Source organism: Blennius ocellaris (genome assembly GCF_963422515.1).
Source record: "Blennius ocellaris genome assembly, chromosome: 21".
Lineage (NCBI taxonomy): Eukaryota > Metazoa > Chordata > Actinopteri > Blenniiformes > Blenniidae > Blennius > Blennius ocellaris.
In genome coordinates this window covers 11,293,605-11,316,439 of record NC_137670.1, presented here as the reverse complement: position 1 = coordinate 11,316,439, position 22,835 = coordinate 11,293,605, and the positions used below count along the sequence as shown (strand labels likewise).

The window sequence follows — 22,835 nt, the reverse complement described above, 5'->3', positions numbered from 1 at the left end:
CAGTAGGGGGCATTTTACATATTTAACTGAATTAAAAGAAAAATCATAACAAGTAAAATACAGTCAACAAACGTCGATACTAATACTATTTGTTGTTTGTTAGTAATAATTACCTCCTGACATCTTGCAGTCCTTGCTGTCCCCGTCTGACTCACCTCACTGCACAAAGTACATTGTGTCCCTGAATGGACGCTTTCTGTCAATAAAGTTTTTTTCAAACGCGCAGCGCTGCAGCAATGGCGGCTCCCATGTCCTGGAGGAGGCTGGTGCACTCCATGTACTCACCGGCCATCGCCGGGGTTTTCACCCGCATATCAGACCGGCTGTTCCGTGCACGGGAGAGGACCGGAGGGTAAGAGCTGTGGATGCCCGGTTCAGACGCTGACATCGGGATTAAGACCTCCGTCTCTGGAGCTTCTGTCTGCTCCGCCTGTACTATGCTAACCCTGCTTCCATAATCGGACAGGCGTGTTTTGATGCCGATTATTTAAACATCGGCCCGAAATCTTTAACCGAAACACCAAAGTGTAGCCTGTCAGGTTTAAGTTTACTAATTCACAGTCTCGGTTCAGGCAGTCCACCCTTAGATTGAGTAAACTTTGGCTCGGTGCTGCTTCCAACGTCAACAACTCAACTTCAGCTAACCTTGAAGGAAAGTTTCCCAGAGTGGAAGACTGACTGTCCATCAAGCTCTCTGTCTCTGCTGTGACGCTGTTTATCACTTTACTGGGGCGGAAACTCGACACCCATCAGACGCACTTTTCTTGCAAATCAGCAACCGGAGCAATGCAACTGAGCACATTTACATGAGTACTGTTTTGAGTTGTTTGTATTGTGCGTCTTCATATTTTACTTCCGGTCTTAGTCACGTGGACTTTGGTAATATTCTTTTGACACAATTATTTATTTTGCTGCTTTTGTTGCATTTAAGCCCGAGCATGGACACACATCTATAGTTGAATAAGTGGCTGAAAAGGCAGTTTTATCTAGATATATCCTAAACGATGTAATTATGTTCAATTGGGGGAAAAAATACATTTTAAATGTACTACATTTCAAGTCTATTTTCTTTTGTTCTTTGCGTTATTTCATTAAAATAAGATACACAGCATCCAAAATATAGGAATATTTCATTAAATCATATGCATTGTTTTTTTTTTCTGGGATCCATTATCTTTGTATGTTATGAGCCGAGAACAGCAAACATTTGATTTCATTTTTGTGATACTCGGGGTGGAAGAGACAATATTCACATACATTTACTTATACTGGTGAGTTTTCATGTTCCACTGTACGTAGCATCACTTTCATGCTGACGTTCTTCGCGGCTGATCCTCTGCCAAGCTGTCTCTATGTAGAATGTGCATCATTACATCACTGTCGTCCTCATCAGGGCCAGACAATGGACCTCTTCACTGCCACATTTGTGATTTGTCATAACAGGAAAATGTGATAATAAAAGAACTGGTTTCAGTGACCTGTCTTGTGTGAACCTTGGCAATTAATGTTAATACATTCTCTGTGAAACTGATCCCCAAAAAACAAACAAACTGTCACCTATGAATTTCCTGGTATATCCAGGCATCAACTTCCTGTTTGATATGTCGCTGATGGAAAGAAATGATTAATTGCTATAGTTTGAAATGTCTCTATTTGCTTTAGTTTAATGTTTTAAAGAAGTACATTTAGGGGAATCAGAATAAAAACTGTACAATGAATCTTCTTTCTGTTTAAAAAAAAAGAAAAGAAAAAAAAGTGGATTTCCAATGACAGTGAAATGTCCAAAAACCATGTCTTCCATTTGCAGCTCCTACATACTTTGGCTTTGAATTTTGTGGGGTTCACTTTGAGGTTCATTTGGCAAAGCTGATGATCTCCTCGGACCAATAGGGACGCTATGCTGCTTTGCAAACTCTCACTGTTCAATAATTTCTCAGCTCAGTCGGAGTTGTCGAGTTATGTCTGCTCGTCACACGAAAACAATAAGATTCCCAGTGAACAGATTAAAAACAATAATCACTGCTATTAGTTAGCGTTTCCTTCGTATTGATTCACCTTGGGGCTGGTTTTTGCTTGTGGGATGTTGGACGTCCCCACCCTGAAATAAAAGTCCACTTTTTCTTGGCTCAGTTTGTCAATCCTCTGAATTGACATGCAAATTGTGAATTGACTTACTCAGCATGTCTTCATCACTTTTTTTTTTTTTTTTTTTTTTTTTATTAAAGCAGTTTCAAAGCACTTTAAGCCATTAGGTTGAGTGCACACTGTGATTTTTGGGCCGTCCCACGTGAAACATGAGCAAATGGTCCGTACTTTTCATTAACGTCTTAAAAGCGGTGCGCTCATGTCGCAGTTCGTGAGAGCTTCACAGACGGCTGTCGTCACAGTCTCGCAAAAACCAAAGATAGCCTGTGTTGATCTTCCCGCTGTGTCGGAAATTGAAGAACAGCCGCCTCGCTGCGTCTCGCAGCTGCTTACCAACCGGCAGAAAAACAGCAGAGAACAACTCGACCATCAGTGCAATGCTTGAGCATCTCCCAAACCCGTTTGATAGTTCCCCTGAAGATGAAAGTAAAGACACATTCTCAGTTGTCTTTTGTGCATAAAAGAATGTCGCTATTCAGTCCACCTCCTTTCTTCATCTTCTGATGCCATACCAGCATGACCATGCTATTCTTGTACGTGTCGTGCAGTCAAATTATAAATCAAACTGTAGCATCTGGTAAATAAAGTCATTTACGTCATGGTCCCTAATGGTAGAAACAATGAAATGATTGTGGCCCTACTTATTGTGATCAGACTTTCCCAATCCATGGAAGACGACGGAGCTGCCCGGTAAAGTCCTTCATCAAGAACGTTGAAATGAGTCCAATGTTGTTTCAAAAGTTCTCTTCGGAGTCAATATCAATGACAACTGGGAGAAAAGTCCCAGAGTCGTCATTTTCAGGTGACGCGTTTCTTAATTCAGATCATGGTGTTGAATTTCTTGTTTTCTGATTAAAAGTACAGATTTTTTTTTATGCCTCTGAGCACTTCCTCAACTGTATGTGGAAGCTTCTGTTAATAGTCATTTTCTCTTCATGTTGCCATGAATCATAAGAAAGCTATTGAAATGAAAGAATAATCTTGATTTTTTTTTTGTCTTTTTGATGAGGAGGAACTACTGGAATAGAAGAGCTGCAGTTAACTGGAAACCCTTTGTCTGAACACTTTCATCCACTCTTGGCCTTTTTAGTCAAGATATTTCCGGCTGTGGTGTTTTTTTTTTTTCTTCCTTTTATCTCAGGGTGCAGACAGTTGTTTTACTCACGTACGTGTTTGTACATGACACCGTGTTAAAGATATCACAATATTTTTTTTAAATTTCTCCTGGAAGAACTGGCCTGACCTGATGGTCCCAATCTCCTGGAAGAGGACGCCAAACCTAGCGTCAACCAGCAACGCTGTCGGACCACTCGGAGGCTATTGTGACTGAACTGGCACCGATCCCACCGGCTCGGGTTCAGAAATGTTGACGGCAGCGTTGAAACGGAGCCCCTGATGATTGTAAATTAATTAGAAGTAATTGCCGGGCGTCACATTCAGTTTATCTCTACTTTTGCAAACTTTTGTCATTTACGCGATAATTGATGTTGATATTAAAGCTGCTTTAGAGTGAGATTAGTTTGTTCAATTGAATACAATTTAGAAAAAAAAAAGCCTGTCACCCTGTTTGCTTTGTGAATCATCGTCAGAGCCATTCATAGAAATAATTGCAATTATTTTAGTACAGCAGCATTCAGTTCAGCGCCTTTCATCTCTCAGACAAAGGAATGTTGTTTTTTTTGGGTCGTCGTGTGCTTGAAATATCGATGAGTCACATAGACGTAAATGTCTTCTTTTATTCGTTGTATTTATAAGGTTGAGCCTCACACAGCAAACATAGCTACGCCGTTATAGTAGTCGTGTAATAAGTCATTATTCAAGTGAGAGTTTGTTTCAGCTGATCCCTTCTGCACCCGGTTAAAAACCCACGCTGGAAGATACATGGCCTGTGGCGGCAGAGTTGTATAGTTCATGTACGACCAGTGAAAAAACCAAAGAAGGCGATATATTATAAATGTACTTGCTGAAACCACAACGTGCAGTTTTAATGAACAACCACGCCATCATATAGGATGTATACCAACCAATTCATAAAAGAAGCATATTTGGGCCTAAATCAACCCCGTTAATTAAATGTTTTATTAATAATTTTTTTATTAATAATTTTTTTCAAACGTCAGAATGGAAATGAATAGGTGCTTGTTTATGTTCTACGTTTAAATACAGTTTTTCAGTCTGTTTTTGTCTCCATCCATGTGTCCACTCTCCCCGTGCTACATTGTCGGTTAAGATAAACAGTATCTTCCCTTTTATGAGCACTTGCCTGTCTGTTGAATCTCAGAATTACTTTACAGGACCTGATAACGGGATATCTTTATTTACAGACAGTTAAAAGTTACAAAATTCAGCCCAAAGACATAACTTGTAACGGCAATTGCTGATAAATTACAGTTTTCAGTAACTCTGGCCGGTTGGTTATCTATGATGACACAATTCAGTCCTGAAATGAACAGCCATCACATTTCTTCAGAAGTGTTCGGCCTTATCTTTTCATGACTGACGGAGAACCGTGACGACTTGGGGGGGGGGGTCAGTTGAACTGCGTTCTGCAAGCTCATCCACCGGACTGGACGTGTTCATCTGATAACTTTCGTCAATTGGACTCTGATAACAGATAAGCGGTGATTCCGTGGAGCCTTTTTATGGCCACTGGGACTAAAGTTGTGCGTTTATGGTAAGACTTGGCTCACAAACGGGGAAGTCCTCACTTGTTTTCTTCTCGTTGATGGTTGTCTCCGTGCATCAGATCTGAAGCACGAGACGAGTCCTGTGTTTTTCGGCCCCATTTGCTGTGGTTGCTTTCTGGGTTGTCATCAGTTTATAGCTTCATTTAATTTCTTTTTAAGTTGTTCGGCCGTTTTTCCTTCCTTCTGACGTGCCACAGGAAGATGTCTGTGTTTTAACGTGGAACGCTCTTCCCGTCTCACCCACAGCTCCTCCGTGCTGCTGTTGGCGCCCCTGCTGGCCGAAACCGACCCGGCCCCCCGTCGTGTCTCCAGGCCCACGGGGTCCGCCGGGGCCCAGGGCGCAGACGGCCTCTGCACCAACTTCCGATGGATGGCCGATCACGTCCCGGCCTTCAGAGTGCCGGGGACCCACGTCCACATTCTGACCTCACCGGACCAGTTCTACCAGACCATGAAGGTCCGTGACACTGTTGTTTTAGGGAGTTTATTTCTTAGGATGAACCTCCTTTAGCTGTATTTTCTTATTTTCAAGCATTTCCCCGTATTAATCAATCAAATATATGACATCGTAGTGTGAAATCTTATTAATGTGATGACTTGAACCCCCCCCAAAAATATCAGACTTTACAAACACAAGGTGTCCAAAAACACCGTTTACAACCCAGGAAAGCACATTAAAGAAAAAGCAGCACAAGTTTTCCGGCTGGGCTCCAGCTCATGTGGCCTCAAGATTTATATAGCCGGTGTTGCATACTCTTGTTAAAAATAATCGTGGAATGGTGCAAGTCAGTCATGTGAAGAGGAGGTAAAGTGGGGACAAATGTGTCTTTTTTAAAAACAACAAATACAGAAGGTTCAGAAAATAGAGAGGAAATGCATGGAGCGGTTCTGCCAAAGGAATGAAAATTGTTCAACAAAACAAAGCTTCACTTTGCATTAAGAAAAGAGAGAAGTAAAATCAAAGTGACTCAACAATAGATCGAAAAAGAAAACCAACCGATTCCTTAGTGATTTTAGTAGAAAACATGCATGAGTGCAAAATGTAAAAGGTATTTTAAACTTAAGTTATCCAAAGAATGTTTTTCACAGAAGCCAAAACATTAAAACGGCATTAAAGTCTGCCTCCTTGATCTTGTGATATTGATATCCAGTCTATAGTCTCCTTGAATGTCACAGGTCGTCCTCGTCAATCAACAGTTACATACAACGTGACATTAAGAAGAGAGAGACACACACACACACCCACACACACACACACACCTGCATGCGGCATGCAATGAATGAATTCTGCAACTCTCACTTAAATACCCTTCAACTTTCAATAATATTTAATGAGCAGTCATCTCGGTATCGCCGTGTGTTTCTGATGGCGCTGAATAAAACGGATAAAGGCACGAAAAATATTCATAAAGTTGGAACGTTTGTCTCGACAGACGATAAAGTTCTACTATTTTGGTATTTTATAGCCGACAAATTAGAAGAGAATGTGAAAAATGGTTGTGAAAGTCGCCAGCTCAGTCGCTTCTGCGTGTGCACACCCCTGTCGTTTGTTCTGTTGTGGGTTGGAGCGGTTCCTGCATGTAGGTTATGAACGAATATAAACAAAGTTTGTTTCCAACATGGTGGGAATAACAAAGCAGGAAAAAAAAATGAATTAAAAAAACAAGAAGAAAAAAAAGGAAGAGGTGGAGTTGTGACATAAGCATTTCAGTTGTTTTTTTGTTTTTTATTTCAGACCCGACAGGGAGGGAAAAAATTGCGGTTTTGCTCTGTGAAAACTTTGTGTGAACAGGATGCTTATCAGATTAAAAAGAAATACTGCTGCAGCCACCTAAAGCCGCGGCTCAGGATGTGAATTCGAGGTTTGCATGTATATTATGCGACGCCATCGGCGGCACAAAGCTGACATGAGCAGGTGGAACTTAATTGAAGATTATCGCTGCGGCTGTAAAGACGAGCGGCGTTTCAGCGATGAGTCAGCAAATCCAGTGACAGTACCTGACGAGTATTTTCTTAGAAAACTCTGTGTACTCTGCGACACGTGAGTTTCGGGCGGCACGCGGCAGCAGACGATCTTATTGAAACAGGCAGCTTATCCCGGTTTACATGGATGTTTCACTGCAGCATCCAGAGGTCCTTGTTCAGGCGCCATTTAACACTTTTAGCAGTTTGAGTTAAAACGGTCAACTTCGCACACATTTACACACCTGCAGTTGGAATCCTTTTGTATTTCCTCTGACAAAGAACCAGGAATCTGCTGCATTTCATAAGGGATGCTGCTGCTGCAATGAGCTTCTCTCAAACAGACAAAAAAAACCCCACTTGAAACTGTGAACTACCTGCTCTTAGTTTATATTTTATAACCTTTGTTAAACCTGCTGATTTGATTGCATGGTGGTCAGAAACACTGATCTAACTGAGGGGTAATAAAACTAAAATAAAAGAATGTTGTATTGTTCAGGCAGTTACAAGAAATGGGAGGAACGGGCGTGGGTCACGGTTTAATTTTCACTTCTCGTAACGCCGCGAGACAACAAGGCTTCACCTGAATGCTTTTTGTTTTTCAGTTCCAGCCGGCTGAGACTCTGTTGTTCAGGCTCTTATTCAAGTTACTACCAGGCTACGTTGTGTGTTTGTGAATGTGTTTGGATCCTCTCAATACATTTGTAGGTGCGGCAGCAACGTGAGAAGTAGTTAACGTGACAGTTTTGGGTTTTTTTTGTATTGGTAATCAATAATCTACAATTGGTCTATTTTTATGTTTGATGCTTTTTCTGACTCAACTCTGATTTGAGCCATTGTCCCCCACTTCACACAGTCGGTCAAGACTTAACCGGATGAAATACTTATGTGTGTTTTAGTTCCCTATTTCTAATCACTTTTATTAAATTGGTTTCCGGGTTCTCGTGTTTACTGGTGTGTGTTATGTAATTGCCCTTTTAATTGTATTGCTCTGCGTGTGTTGTCGGTTTGAATGTGTTTGTTTGCCAAGTTTTTTCTTTTGGATGCTTTTGTTAGTCAACATGAGTGACTGGTGAAGCTGCCAAAACAGAAAGTTAATATTCATGGTTATTTAACAGGTGGCAAAAACAATTTAATTTTTTTGTAATATTATTAATAAGGAAGATGCATAAAGAGGGCCGGGTTGCCAGCTATAGATGTCGCTTCTTTAAAATGATCCCTGAGAACATTATTTGTTAGTTTTTTTCAATAGCTCTTACTTATTTAATTTATTTCAACAAAGCTTTTACTTGAAAAAGTAAAGACGAAAGGCATGAAAAGGAGAATAAATACTGGATTTCGTGCACCTCAAGTCTGAATGGTGCTCCATAAATCAACTTGCATCGTCTCTAATCGACATGGGACGACGAGGTTTCAAGACGTTTTAACGACACGACAACACCACTTTGATAAGGAATCCATGTCATTATCAGATTCAACTTCTTGATTTCTACGAGTTCTAGCATTAAAACCTTTTGAAAGCCTTTTTTAAAAGCCCCGATCACAACAAGAACGCTCACGGACGTTCCTTTGTCTGGTGGCCGACCGGAGGATTCAGCGGGAACTCGATGAAGGGAAATGAGCTGCTGTTTAACCGCATTCCCATTCAAGAGTACAGCATTGGTAGTTTGTCACATTTGAAAATCAGCTGCTGCCGAGTCGGAACTACTGGAAAAGCGCCATTAGAACATCAGTTTTTGTTCCTTGTTCATGTGACTCATGTCTCAAAGAGTGACTTCTATGAATCTCTTATCTTGTCATAGTTAGGAATCTGCTTCCATCTGTGCCAAACACCCACCTACATTTTTCTACACAGCATTCCTTCTTGTGAATCTTTTTTTAGTTTGTTTGTTTGTTTGTTTTTTCCTCCTTTCTTCTCAGGCACGCATCAAGACGGCACAGAGGCGAGTGGTGATGGCCTCGCTGTATCTGGGAACGGGTCAGCTGGAGCAGGAGCTGGTGAGAAAAGTCATGTTTGTGTGTGGCTCGGTTGCAGATTCTCTCTCTCTCTCTCTGTCTCTCTCTCTCTCTCTCTCTCTCTCTCTCTCTCTCTCTCGCAGCTCTGGAGCAGGTGAGAACAATGGCGTCCCGGCGATGGGGCGCGTGCCAAACAACTGGTCAGAGATGCCAGAAACTATGAGTCAGAGTTCTCCTCCGAGACGGCCGCAGTGTGGTCTGGGCAAAAAAAAAAAAAAAAAAAAGTGCAAATGCACCAGCAGGGCCAGCTCCGAGGAGTGACCCCGACATGCCGGGGTTTACGGTTAGAGAGAGGCCAGTGCTGGCGTGTGTTCTTTCGTGCTTGGAAAGCCTTGCATAACAACGTTAACCCAAAGCAAACCACAGTCTGCACTGATGCTCTTTTACTCAAATGGGTACAAACAACAGCAGGAGAAGAAGAAGAAGAAGAAGCGTCGAGGAAACGAAGACCAAGCAGCATTAATCAGTCCGTCACCTGGACGCGTCGACTTGTCCGCCAGGTTTCTCAATACGGTCGCATCGATATGAGAGGGATTAAATGAGGACAGCCGACTGTTTTCATTGTTGCCTAATCCGTCAAATATTGTCCGACTTCTATTTGCTTTCGAAAATGACAGTAAACGGTCGCAAGTCTCGTGTTGCCCAATCGGATGTTCCCTGAACTCGAGGTGAATTCCCCAAACGGCTTGTTTTGTCTGAGCAGCGGGCCAAAACTTGGCGCCATTTGGGTTTCCCGGGAGAGGAAACAAGAGAAAGCTGCAAATGTTTCCATCGAAGGAGCTTCAAGGAATTAAAAAACAAAAAAAAAACAAAAGTGTGTTGCAATATTATCTGAGTGACTCATTTTGGCTTTTAGACCAAAGGAAATAAAATGCTGAATTTGGATTCAACACAACCTAATATTTTTTTTATTTTTTTTATTTTTTTTCCTTTAACAGCCAAAAACCCTCCAAAGATATTCGATTACATTAATAAAGTTGACAAAGGGAATCCTCTCTTTCTCACATTGTTGTTGTTTGTTCATTAGCGATGAATGCTGCTTATTTTTGAGAAGAGATGTTTGTGGGAAAAACCCTTTAGGACATGATTAAAGTTATAAACATAATCATGCTGAGATGTCAAAACATAGAGGTTTTATTTAAATTCTGTACAGATCCAAAGTACTAGATCGAACTTGTTTCCTCTGAAATGCACTCAAGTACAAAATGAAAAACGCTCGATACACATTTTAAGCCATTTTTAGGGCTTCTTAAATCATATTTTAGTGGATACACACTTCATAAGTGACAGACAGGTCATGATTCACCTTCTCAGAATAGGTTTTAGTCAGAGATTAAAATATCTCATAAGTATTAACCCATTTACACCCATTTAAAACCTTAAGCCAGCTCTGAATCGTCGTCATTGACGTTAAAACGAGGACGTTTGTAAAATCCGATTAAATACTGCACCGAAAGGCTGTTTTAACTAGTGTTGTATCACATCAGCCTACAATTCTATCACAAAGTTTCTGAAGTTCTGCACAAATAGTTTTTGTTGTTGTTGTTGTGTTAAGGTGGACTGTATGGAGGAAGCTCTCCAGCGCTCACAGGAAAGCAGCTGCTCCCCTGACCTGAAGGTCTCCGTGCTGCTGGACTACACCCGCGGATCGAGAGGTGGGCGACGTCTCCTTTGCCGGGGCGAGCCGCTCCTCGACCTCACTTGACCGTGTTTGTGTTTTTTTTGTTTTTTGTCTTTGTCGGTGCAGGGCAGGTGAACTCCAGGACCATGCTGCTGCCCCTGCTGCGGCGCTACGCGTCTCAGATGCGGGTGTCTCTGTACCACACGCCCGACCTGAGGGGCCTCCTGCGGCTGCTGGTGCCGCAGCGCTTCAACGAGACCATCGGCGTGCAGCACATCAAGGTCTACCTGTTCGACGACAGCGTCATCATCAGCGGGTACGTCGACGCCCAGGCGGCTTCGCTTGGGTTCAAGCTGAAGTCCAACGAGACTCCCCTCCTCCTCCCCCCCTCCTCCCCTCCTCCCCTCCTCCCCTCCTCCCCTCCTCCCCTCGGTTTGCGTAATGCTTTCCAAAGCAAAGTGTTTGCTGGGAAATGTTGCACATTTTGCATACGGCACACGGGGATAAGTAGTGATGAGTGGCTGCGCCGCGGAGCCAGCAGGCACCGAGCCGCTGTGGTTTCCACTCCATTTCACTCCGGCACACACAATGTCACAACGACCTTAATCGATGGCTTGTGGAAAGAGTGAACAAAGAGAGAGAGAGAGAGAGAAAAAAAAACCCACGTGAAGCAAACAATAGGGACTAGTAAACACATCTGCGGTCCGGGATAGAAATCCCCAGGTTTCCCCTCTGATGTTTCCAGTCCAAAGAGAGAAAAAAGAGGCTTCAAGAGCTGCAATTTAATCCTTTTGAGCTCCTTTGTTTGTGTTTGCTGAGGTGGGAAATAACAAAGTGCTTCGTCCATTTGTCTTCCACACCACTTTCTTTAATTTAATGTTTCGAGGGGCTGGAGCGCGTCCAGGCTGACTGAGTGAAGGTCGGGCACAGACTGGACGGGTCAGCAGGGTCACAGGAATGTCATCCTCACTGGTGAAGACTTGGAGTGATGACACCTGTTTGTTTGGTGACGCACTTAAATCTTTATCCACATGCATGAATTTGATGTTTTTAAGCTGGGAATGAACTCGGTGGTGGTTTTTTGTTGTTGTTGTTGTTAAACAACTTGGTCAAAGGGTTGAAATCCTCCCTACTCTCGTCTTCTGACTCCATTATGTCATCTCGGTGCATTTTTTTATTATTATTTTTTTCTTTTTCACAAAGCTCTTCCAGCTTCGAAAGGCCTCGCCGTTAGCCACCGCTGCTCGGAAATGTTCTCTACACACATTTTGACCTTGGCAAGGAAAAACACGCAGAAATCAGGCGACGCTCCAAAGCCAACGTTCCTGAAACCAGAAGACATCCCAACACGCTCCGGTCTCATTTTATTTCCCCACGTTGGCAGCAGCAACCCATTGCACAAGCTCGCAGGTTACCGGGCCGATGGAGCCGCTTTATTATTAATCTGCCGACAGTTTGTTGGGATGTTAAAACACAAAGCCGGTGTGCAACTCCAGTCGTGTTAATTTCCCCTTTTAGAATGGATTTTTTGGGGCTGTTTGAATGTCAAAATGCAATCTTGATGTATGTAAAACAATTTTTTTTAAACGAGTAAAAGTCCTTCACGCATTCATATTCTCCAGATTAGATTACTTCAAGTCCCTCTTCCTTCGATTAATTTTAATATACAAACAGTATAGTCCACCTAAACAGGCCATTTGTAACTCAATCGCCTCCAAATGTGAGTAAAACAATATATTTTAACATCATTAGTTTTGCCAGTGAAAGTTGGGCGACCAATGAATTTGGCTGAGAATGTATGTTGTGTTTTTCGCTTGCGTGTATTTTATTTTATTTATTTATTTATTTATTGGTTTGTATGTATATATGTGTGTATTTTACCAACTTTTTTGCAAAAACTACACATTCGATTACATTTTGGGACGTTAACGGCGAAACGTTTCAGAATAAAATTAATAAAATAAAAGAACGCTTCTGCAAACTAATGCAAGGCGAAGGTGCGCGCTCTACCGAGTGTAGTTCTAGTTTTTTTTAACACTTCCATAACAAGACTTTAGAATCATGTCCTTACGACTGCTCGCACGTACAGCACTAAATTCAGCTATTTTACCCAAAATGGCTAAACTAAAAAACTTTAAAAAAAATTTAATTAAGTCTTTTTCGTTAAATTAGCTGAGGTGACTCCCAGAAGCCTTTGCGGCGGAGGTTTCTGTCACAGTGTTCCCTCCGGTAGAGAGGAAGAACAGGAATCTCCCGAGACATAAATAATTAGTTGTCACTACGTTGCTGTGTCATCGTGACTCACCGTGCGACTTTCGCTTTTGCCTGAAATGTGAACAGGCTTTTGTCTTCTTTTGCGTATCTTACGAGTCAGAATGATTTTGCAGATGTGGCCGTCGACGAATGAGACGTCATCTGTTGCTCGGCGCGCTGCCACACCGAGAGGTACCTGTTGGCACGGTGTGGCTTCACCACTTTTCACGTGTTCACCTCACCTGGCAAGAAATCAATGTCTTACCTGGCTCACCTGTTTCGTCGTGTTTTTCTGGAACACGACATGTGATACCAAACACACATGTACTATGTGAACAGCATCGTTAAAGTTGGGCGCCGGGGTTGTATGGAGAAAAAAAAAAACTTCTTTCTTTTTAAAACAGACGGCAACTAAACATCCGTCTCCATGTAAAACTGATTTGTTTTCTCCGGATCGTCTCCTGATAAAGCTGTTTATGAGACGAAATACAACAAATGAAGTAATAATATAAGTATTCACCACTGATGTATGGACCTCACCTGCTTCACCTGCCTCTTTCCTCTTTGTACCTCCTCATAACAGAATATAAGAAATCACACGAAGATCATTTATTACGAGGCTTTGAAGGTTATTATTGGGTAGGATTTCTCGCAGCTGATGTGCATTAAAAAATCTTATTTCCTGCTTTTTGCTTACATTGGTTGCTTTACTCTCTTCTAGATGTACCCAAACCAGAAGGAACCTACAACCACACTTAAAAAAAAAAAAAAAACGTTTACTTGAATGGTCACCGTGTTGTCGTTCCCGCAGGGCCAACCTGAGCGACTCGTACTTCACCAACAGACAGGACCGCTACGTGCTGCTGGAGAACTGCGGCGAGGTGGCCGACTTCTTCTCCGACCTGGTGGAGGCCGTGGGCGACGTGTCGCTGCAGCTGCAGCCCGACGACTCGGTCAGCATGCTGGAGGGCATGGTGCACCCCTACAGAGGTGAGCAACCCGAGCCGCCGCTGTGGGCACACAGAGCGCCGTGTTGTGACAGCGTTGGCGACACCGCACGCACGCCCGCCCGCTCACGGCGCCCGGGTTCCCAGCGATGCGATGGATTTCTTTAATGGGGCTTGAAAGCTTAGAATGGCACATCGCTGCTGAGCAGAGAGGGAGAGAGGGAGAGGGAGAGAGAGAGAGAGAGCGAGGCAGAGAACTCTTGTGGTCAGCAACGCCATGCAGCCGGATGTGAACTTGACAGGGTTTCATCTACACACACACACACACACACACACACACACACACACACACACACACACACACACACACACACACACACACACACACACACACACACACACACACACACACACACACACACACACACACACACACACACAGCTGGGTGTCCGTAACCAGGGCGCAGGCTGCCAGGATGTTAGTTTGAGGGATGAATGACATCATGTCTGCCGGAGCGGATCGCCGTGGAAACCAACACCAGGAATAGAGTTATGATGTCACAGTGTTGCTGGAAGGAGATATGTGGTGGGAACTGACACACACACACACACACACACACACACACACACACACACACACACACACACACACACACACACACACACACACACACACACACACACACACACACACACACACACACACACACACACACACACACACACACACACACACACACACACACACACACACACACACACACACACACACACACACACACGAAATTCAGGATGAATGAGTTTCGTCAATTATTCCTCATGACGACGAAGAAGATATAGAAGTTTCTCTGCAGGCAGGAGGTGATGATTGATAATTATTGTGAAACGTTCGCGTCTATTAAAATACACAATACATTCCCAAACGCTAAATTAGTATAATCGGTACACTTGACACTTGACTTGTAAGGTGAAATGTGTCACAGTAACTGTCACAAATGAATTTGCTTTGTCTATTCAGAGTGAGCTATTCCTGTAATCCTCGTTTGTCAGTTTGTCAGTTCTTCTCGTGGTTGAAATTCAACACAAGAATTTTTTTTTTTTAATATTTCCTAAACTTGGCAACCCTCAAGCTCATTTCTAACGATGACATTTCCGAACACTCTCACAACCTCAATCTAAATCTCACTGCATGTTCAAAGATTTCAGTGGTTTTGAAGTAGTTTAAGCAGTCGCAGCAATAGAATTGTATGACTAAATAATCAATATTCTATTTTCAGTCATGGTTATTACGTCATTCGCAATTCATTTATGACCTTTTAAAAACAACGTATATGAAGTTTTGTGACAAAAAGCAACAAAGACAGAACTCATCTCCACAAACACTTGGGTTGATTTGTTTCACTTTTACTCTCAGTACCAGTGTAGTAATAGATTACTCTCCTATAATTGTGTGTTCTGTTTGCCTGCCTCTTTCAGAACCAAGGCGTAAATATAACTATCCTGGGCACCTGCCCTTTTTCTTTTTACCGGATTTTGGGACAATGGACCTCAAAATATATGGAAACATTCATAACTGGTGTTCTACGACTTCCGTTAAGGATCTGGCAAACCGTTTCTGAGGAAAACCACAAAAAAACTGCAAACTATTTCCCATTCAAAGTGGATGGGATTTGCTATTTGCTTTTCTCACACCTGGAAACAGTTTTAAAACTGCTGTTGGCATGAGCTGAAGCATTAATTTTTTCCTGAAACGTTACTCTTTCACTCATCTCCTGTTTACTGGAGAACATGATTCAGTCACCCTGAACATTGAAATGGTTCAAAATGAGTCGTGCACATGCGTTGGTGTGGCTGCACATGAAAATACCAGACTTCAGTAATGACTAACGTTACAGGGAAAAACTCACTTGAGCAGGACGTAAGCGGTTGATCTCCCGTTAGACTGACTCACACAACGTTGACGGCGCAGCTAATATGTCTGTTGTTATTAAATGCAGGAGTTATTTTCCTCGTCTAATACAAAAAAAAAAAAAAAATCAGGATCACCCGTCGTAAATAGTGACTTGAGCAACATTATTAACAGTACGGACGTTTTGTCCAACAGTATTTTAACTTCTCCCGATCTTATCATAATGTTTTATGTCGCGAGATCATCTGGTTCCGACCCAAGAGGTCAGTCTGACCCGTCTCCACCGCCGCCAGGCAACCGGCAGGACTATTCGGCGGCGGCGAGGGAGAGGATCATGGAGGTGGTGAACACGGCGCAGGCCAGGCAGCAGCTGCTGAACCGGATGGAGGACTCCGAGGACGAGGGCCTGAGCGAGGGGGAGGAGGACACGTGGGTGTTCCCCCTGGTGCAGATGAAGCCTCTGGGCATCCGGGTGGACGAGGAGGTCACACAGGTGAGCTGGATCCCACCGCATTGGAGGTTTTGACCTTTAATATTCTGAACATTTTCGGGGTCGTGCCGTCTTAGTCTTGTGCTAAATTATATGTGATATGATGAGAAAACAACAAATACAAGCTGAAGATTGTTATATACCAGATTCATAACCAATTTTAGATTCGATTTTTTAGACCGAACAAGAAAGCTAGAAAGGAGTGAGGATTATTATTCTAAATCTTTTCCCAAATTTGGTCAGATTACAGTCAATAGTAATAGATTTTTATTTATTTAGCACATTTCACAGATAAAAACCACAAAGATAAGATAAGATAAGCCTTTATTGATCTCACAATGGAGAAATGTACTTGTTACATTCTGCTCTTTAGGACACTCATGAGTAGGAAAGACAAGAAATGTGCAAACAGTTAGATAAGAATAGAGGTATCTTATATACAATGACTATCAAGAACTATAAGGGCCAAAAATATAAATTTTTTATAAGATATAAATCACAGACTATAATAAAGTATAATAAGTTCTAAGGGGAGCAAAGTATACAGTAAGATAAAATACAAGGAAATTAAACTATGATGTGTGTGTGTTGGGGGGGGGGGGGGCAAAATGTAGAATAAAAGTACAATAAACATACTATAGTAAAATATAATACCAGTGTTGGCAGTGCAGGTTCAGTCCTAGTACAAGTGGTCAATTAAGTGACGTAGACAAGGTGACTTATATAAAGTGGCATAGCTGCAGGGGTTATTGCACATAGTATTGCATGTTACTTTACAGTCTTGTTGTACAGTCTAACAGCAGTGGGGATGAAGGACTTAATAATGTGCTTAATAATACAACATAACAAGACACAATACAGTGTAAAAACCAAGTTTTTTTCACAGCTTCTCTGTATGAAAATGTACGCGGGACTAAAAGCAGCGTCTGATATGAAAGATGGGTTCATGGGTTCTGCAGCGCCTGCTGACGGACGCCGGGCCGGACTCCACCGTCTTCCTCACCTCCGGCTACTTCAACCTGACGCGGGCCTACATGGGGCTGGTGCTGGGTGCCGGCGCCAGCTACCGCATCCTCACCGCCTCCCCGGAGGTCAACGGCTTCTTCGGCGCCAAGGGCGTCGCCGGAGCCATCCCGGCGGCCTACGTCCACATCGCCCGGCAGTTCTACAGCCAGGTGTGCCGGCTGGGCCAGCAGGAGCGGGTCCACCTGCACGAGTACCACCGGCCTCAGTGGACCTTCCACGCCAAAGGTGGGCAAAGCCGGGACCGCACAATTCATTTTCAGAAGGACTCAACTCCTGGCTAAAATAGGAGAAAATAGCAATAAAATAACGTTAAAAAAAAAAATCCTGCTTAAAACCTCTCTGTCCTGGTTAACATCTACATCAACATAACAGTTCAGCTCTGACAATTTCGGTTCTTCCTACTGGACCATTTCCTTTGTGGGGTGAGTGTAGAGTAACTGGAAGCTTAACGTTATTAGAACAAAAAAACAAACGTTGAGGTGATGAGAAAAAGACTTAATCGAGGCTTGAAAATCATAAAATGGGTTCCGTCTGTGTGGTTTGGTAGTGGTTGCAGTATAAAACTAACATGTTGACATAAAGTCAGTGAAATGTTGAAGTCCTGAAGGAACGTTTTGACAGATTTTTTTTCAGGGTTTCATGGTTTCGCTCCAACTAGAACTTTTCCTCCAGTTAAAAAAAAAAAACAAAAACGCTTACGTGACGTCTTTTTGATGAAAGCCAGGACTCTCCGTCCAGACAAGTTTCACTGGAGCGAGTGAAAATCCTTCAAAACATCGCTCTCGCTGTCGGCCTGCTCTCTGCTGTTGCTCTTGTGGTCGCGGCGGTATGTAGCGTGAGAGACGGCGGCGCGTACAGTCACTGCGCCGTAGCCTCGGGATGAGGATGCTCACTCACTCACTCACTCACTCACTCACTCACTCACTCACTCACTCACTCACTCACTCACTCACTCACTCACTGATGCTCCATGTTTGGGTGGTTTTGGATCCACGCTGGGGGATTTCTGCACATGCTACGTTTTAGTTGTGGTTTTGGATCAACAGAAGTCTCCGCATCACCTCGCCGCTAGGCTCACGCCACTTTTCCTCCCCTGCAGGTCTGTGGTATTACCTCCACGGGCAGGACCGGCCGTGCCTCACTCTCATTGGCTCCCCTAACTTCGGTTACCGCTCAGTTCACCGCGACCTGGAGGCCCAGATCGCCATCGTCACCGAGAACGAGGAGCTGCAGAGCCAGCTGCAGGAGGTCCCGCCCACTTTTCCTTTTCAAGCTTTTTTTCCACGCCGCCGAGGCGACGGTGTTGGCCGACCGTTTCAACTAAACGCACCTGTGATGTTAAACCGCAGGAGCAGGAGATGCTGTACCGGCGCTCCACTGAAGTGTCCGGCTCCACGTTCGAGCGGCCCGACCGCCACGTCAAGCTGTGGGTCAAACTCGTCACCCCGCTCATCAAGAACTTCTTCTGAGGTGCATCCAGGTACACACACACACACACACACACACACACACACACACACACACACACACACACACACACACACACTGAACGAACAAGACGCATTTCGAAAGAAAAGTCAATACTTGACTGAAATGAGTTAAAAAGTTATCTCCCAACTTTGATTGGTTTGATTTTGAGCGCCTTCGCTGAAGTAGCATATTCTACTTTAGGCTTTCTAAATCATTTGCAGTCGTTTGTTCTTTAAAATATCTGAACTTAGTGAACACTGTTGACCAGCGTTTGCTGGAAACGTTAGATTTCGCGATTTAGCATTAGATTTAAAGATGCTGTTTTATCCAAATCGACGGTTTAAATCAGCGGGTTGATCACAATGAAAGGCTAAAAAATAAACATTAAATATCGAATTTCTTTATTTTTTTCTTACAAAAAACAGCCTCAAATTAGTTTTTTATTAGAATAATTCGAACCTTAAGGATTAGCTGGTGGAGACCAAAAATGGAGCTAAAAATGTGCAAATGTTAGATTTTATTCTTCGAGATTTAGTTTTTATTTATATTCGAAATGCAGAAACTGGATCCCACATGAGAGATATTGATCTGCTGAAGCGTCACTCATAAAGAAAAATAATTCACAATTCGGTAAGATGTGCATTCCTGAAGCCACGATGAATCCCACGCCATCCCCGCAAACTTGGTTTTTATTCGGGTTATCATCTTGAGTATTTAAAAAAATAATAATTTTTGCCAAGTTCACAAAATCCAACCTGGAACATTTTGTGCAAACACACACACGTTCGCCCAGGGTGAAGCCGGCTGTGGCTTCAGCGAAAATGTCTGCAGTCATTGTGGCGAGTCCCAAATCGCAGGTCCCGGCTCTCGTCTTCCCAGCAGCCCCCAGCCAGCCCAGCGAGAGCCGGGACGGCGAGTCGGCTGATTCACTGCCGTCGGGGGTGAGTCAGCGCCGTGTTATGGTGATGGTTTGAAGCTGTGGTCGTGGGGGGGTGGGGGTGAGAATCCTGTCTGGGCTTGCTGAAGGTGCAGGCGCAGCCTCGCCGGCCTGCTGAGCGGTGGGGGGGGGGGGGGGGGATTGAAGTGAAAATAAAACCCATTGCAGAGAGGAGATGCTCGCGTGACAAACGTCTCCGAGCTGCTTTTTGTGTTCTTAAAATAAACAAACAAGCAAACAAAACTGAAGTTTCTGAGAAGAGGAAGTGTCACAGGCTGATGACGGTAAGTGGGTGGCGTCTTATCGCCGCCCGAAACGCCGGGAGTGAACCGCTGCCAGAAAGAAGCGGCTGACAATAGAGCGTCCCTTTGCCCTCGAGGGACCCGTTCTATATCCAGGCACCATGAAAAGTGACTTCAACATATTTAGCTCCATTGTTGGGGAAAATTGTTGGAAAAAAAAAACAAACAAACTGGAAATCCTCGTCTTACCGGCTCGATGACAAATGCTCAGCCTGCAAGGCAAGACTTTGGGTGAAAGTAGGGCCTGAGCCGGACACCCAGTCCTCGCAGATACGCTGGCGTGGAGATAGAAATCTGTAAAACCGCGACAACTGCTGTGAAAACCAGCGGAGCATTGATCCTCACATGAACCTGCTTCTTCAAAAAGGAGCCATCACACATCGGGAGATTCCAGATTCTCTGCATCAGTGAAGCGCTTCAACCCTTTTATCTTCTCAGGGCGACATCTCGGCGTCATAATGTTTATTTACACAGCTAAGATCCATAACGGTTGAACGGACAAGCTTGTTTTCAGATATGAAATAAAACATTGATATAGAAAGTTTCTGTATTTGTAGCTAGAATTCACAGGCGTGCAAATATTCCATCATTCAATAATTCACTTGCACGTTTGAGACCCATGATGTGGCGACAGGATCAGGAAACAGGAGTTTGAAAGCTTTTTTTTTAAATGCCATTTAGAGGTTTTTATTTAAGTAAAAGTTTCATTTTGTGCAGTGGAGTCGGAGTGAAACCAAGACCATAAGTCACATAATCAGATTAAATTGAAGAAGGAAACATGTGAGTTCAGCAGAGTTGAACTGTCGAACTCGAGCAGAAGCGCCTGATTCCTGTTACTTCAGAATGTTAACGGACGGCGTTTAACTCCGGAAGGGTCATCTTTTAAACCCTCATAAATGTGGCTTTTGTTGGTGTTTTGATTTATATTGACGTCCAGGATTTTACAGAACAATGAAGCCACGAAATCCTTCAAGGGTGAAAACAGTCAATTTGAAATATTCAAGTGAGCGGACAGTGAAGGGTTAATCGGTTCATTTAAAAATGAGGGAAAAACCTGACAAAACTAGACAGAATGAGATCATGAATTTGGGGCAGTGGTGGCAAAAGGTGCTAATTCTCTTGAATATTTTTTATTAAATAGTTTATAATTGTGCTGAAATAAGTAGTGTAACTTATTATTTTCAATGATTTCTCTGTGATTAACCAGGAAATAAAGCAACAAGAGTAAGAATTAACCCTACAGTCATTATGTCTCACCATTATGTCAATTAAACCACATTAAGGCCACTTGAAAAGAAATATTGTCTAAATAGATGTTCCAACCATCACTTATCAGTACAAACAAAGCTTAGCCTTCATACTGCAGTTAAATCAAGCAAGAGCCAATTATGAAGTTAAATTAATCAAATTACTTTAGATGTGTTTTGTTTATTGAAATGAAAGAAATGGAGAGTACTGGGAAAGTTAATGCATTTCATAACTTATAGCAGAAACATTCATATATCTTTGATCTACAATGAAATAGTTCAAGCTTAAAATCCATTAGAATCAATAACAGTATCAGATATTTCATACTAGAGGATATAATCGGAATTTACATAGAAAAAAATTAGTGTAGAAGTACCTGAGGGGGGGGAAAAAACAAAAGTTTCTGTGAATCAGTTTGAAATGTTGTCCCGTAGCTGACGGGGGCAGTTTGTCATGCCCTTCCAGGATCTGCTGACCTCGTCACGTCTGTCCTCTGACCGGAAAAAAAAAACAAGAAGCTCTGCCAGTTACAGAGCAGAAGAAAAGCTCTTATCAGGACCAACTATTGTTTGAGGACAGACTGAGGGAGGTCAGACAGGACAGCGCACGCCGACCATCTCGCCTGGGACATGGCCGCCCTCTAGTGGCGAGGCTGATTCCTACTTAGAGAGAAGACTTAGATTAGACCTTGACAAGTTGTTTTTTTTAAAAAGCAAAGATGTGGAATTTTCAAAGGGCCTCTGGAATGACAGACGATTCCCCCCCTTTCCCAGGGCAGTGACGTATTTTAACCCCCCGTGTTCCTCTGTGTCTCCCCTTGCAGGAAGGAGGCGCTCGTCTCAGGTTGAGGTCTCAGAGAGGAGGGGGGGGTGGTGGTGGTGGTGGTGGGGGGGGTCGCCTCGCTGCAGCCGGGGTGCGAGCGGCGCGCCGGGACTCTACGTCGTCTCCGGCGTCACCAGGACCGACTCACCGGCTTCAAGGGGGAGCGGAAGCGGAAGTACGCGGTGAAAACCGGAAAAAGCCTCTTCTCGTCATACTGTTTCGTGTTTCATCACACTGGACCTCTGGTTTTGTAGCATTACCGACTACAAGCACTTCAAAAACGAATAACCTCCACTGCTACGTGTTTGCATGCGTGAGTCTGGGATGGACCGAAGGCCGTGAAGCGGGAGAGAAGCGCTTACAGTCCCCCGGAGGATCGGCTGGACGTGTGTCTCCAGCTCCACGGGCCGTTGTTGTTGTTGTTGACTTTGTAAATTAAAGAAGTGAGTTTCTCGATTGTTTTTTTGGGGGGGGGATTTATTTTAATCTGCTGTGAGAAAAGCGATGATGCCAACCAAAGGTGTCACGGTTGTTGTCAAGCCGTTTCCAGCTGGTGGGGTTTTGTTGTCGCGACACTAAAGGCGTGTTCACATTTCCCCCGGTTTGATCCGGACCAGTGTGAAGTCGGGACGGCCTCCAGCAGGTCAAAACGTCATGTGGCTGAAAGTGGTGTGAAAACATGGGGCGTAGATAAGATCAGGTTCACTTGATGGCTTTGATAACGCCGTGCCAGAGTGACTCATTGTTTTCATAGCAACACCCAGTGAAAACCTCACACACACACACATTTTACAACCGGCGCTTAAAACCTCCCGGTAAAAAAAAAAAAACGGGTTTATCATCAGACCTGTTTACATTTTCTTGGTTTTGAAAGCTCGACACGTCTCTGAACTGTTTCCAAACAGCTAAGCTTCATAACGGGTTTCTTTCTAAAAAAAAAAAAAAAAAGGAAGACTCGACAAATTCATCTCCAGCCAAACTCCCCGGTGTCGTCGGACAG

At 43.5% G+C, this 22,835-nt stretch overlaps 1 protein-coding gene across 3 annotated transcripts; it reads left to right on the top strand.

Annotated features, from left to right (window-relative positions):
• The first annotated feature begins 231 nt into the window (after nucleotides 1-231).
• Nucleotides 232-21,877, top strand: pgs1 (phosphatidylglycerophosphate synthase 1). Of its 3 annotated transcripts, none has more exons than XM_080517551.1 (11): nucleotides 232-352; nucleotides 5,079-5,289; nucleotides 8,715-8,792; nucleotides 10,366-10,465; nucleotides 10,558-10,747; nucleotides 13,496-13,674; nucleotides 15,834-16,033; nucleotides 16,990-17,281; nucleotides 18,156-18,304; nucleotides 18,406-18,526; nucleotides 21,837-21,877. In XM_080517551.1, exons 1-10 carry the CDS (start codon nucleotides 237-239, stop codon nucleotides 18,523-18,525), a joined length of 1,635 nt encoding a protein of 544 aa, XP_080373677.1. In that variant the 5' UTR covers nucleotides 232-236; the 3' UTR covers nucleotide 18,526; nucleotides 21,837-21,877. The 3 variants fall into 3 exon arrangements, 2 of the variants coding, with proteins under 2 accessions (XP_080373677.1, XP_080373678.1); XM_080517552.1 differs by having other exon boundaries at nucleotides 18,406-18,536; nucleotides 21,837-21,868; XR_013937093.1 differs by lacking the exon at nucleotides 21,837-21,877 and having other exon boundaries at nucleotides 16,917-17,281; nucleotides 18,406-18,525.
• Nucleotides 21,878-22,835: the final 958 nt, after the last annotated feature.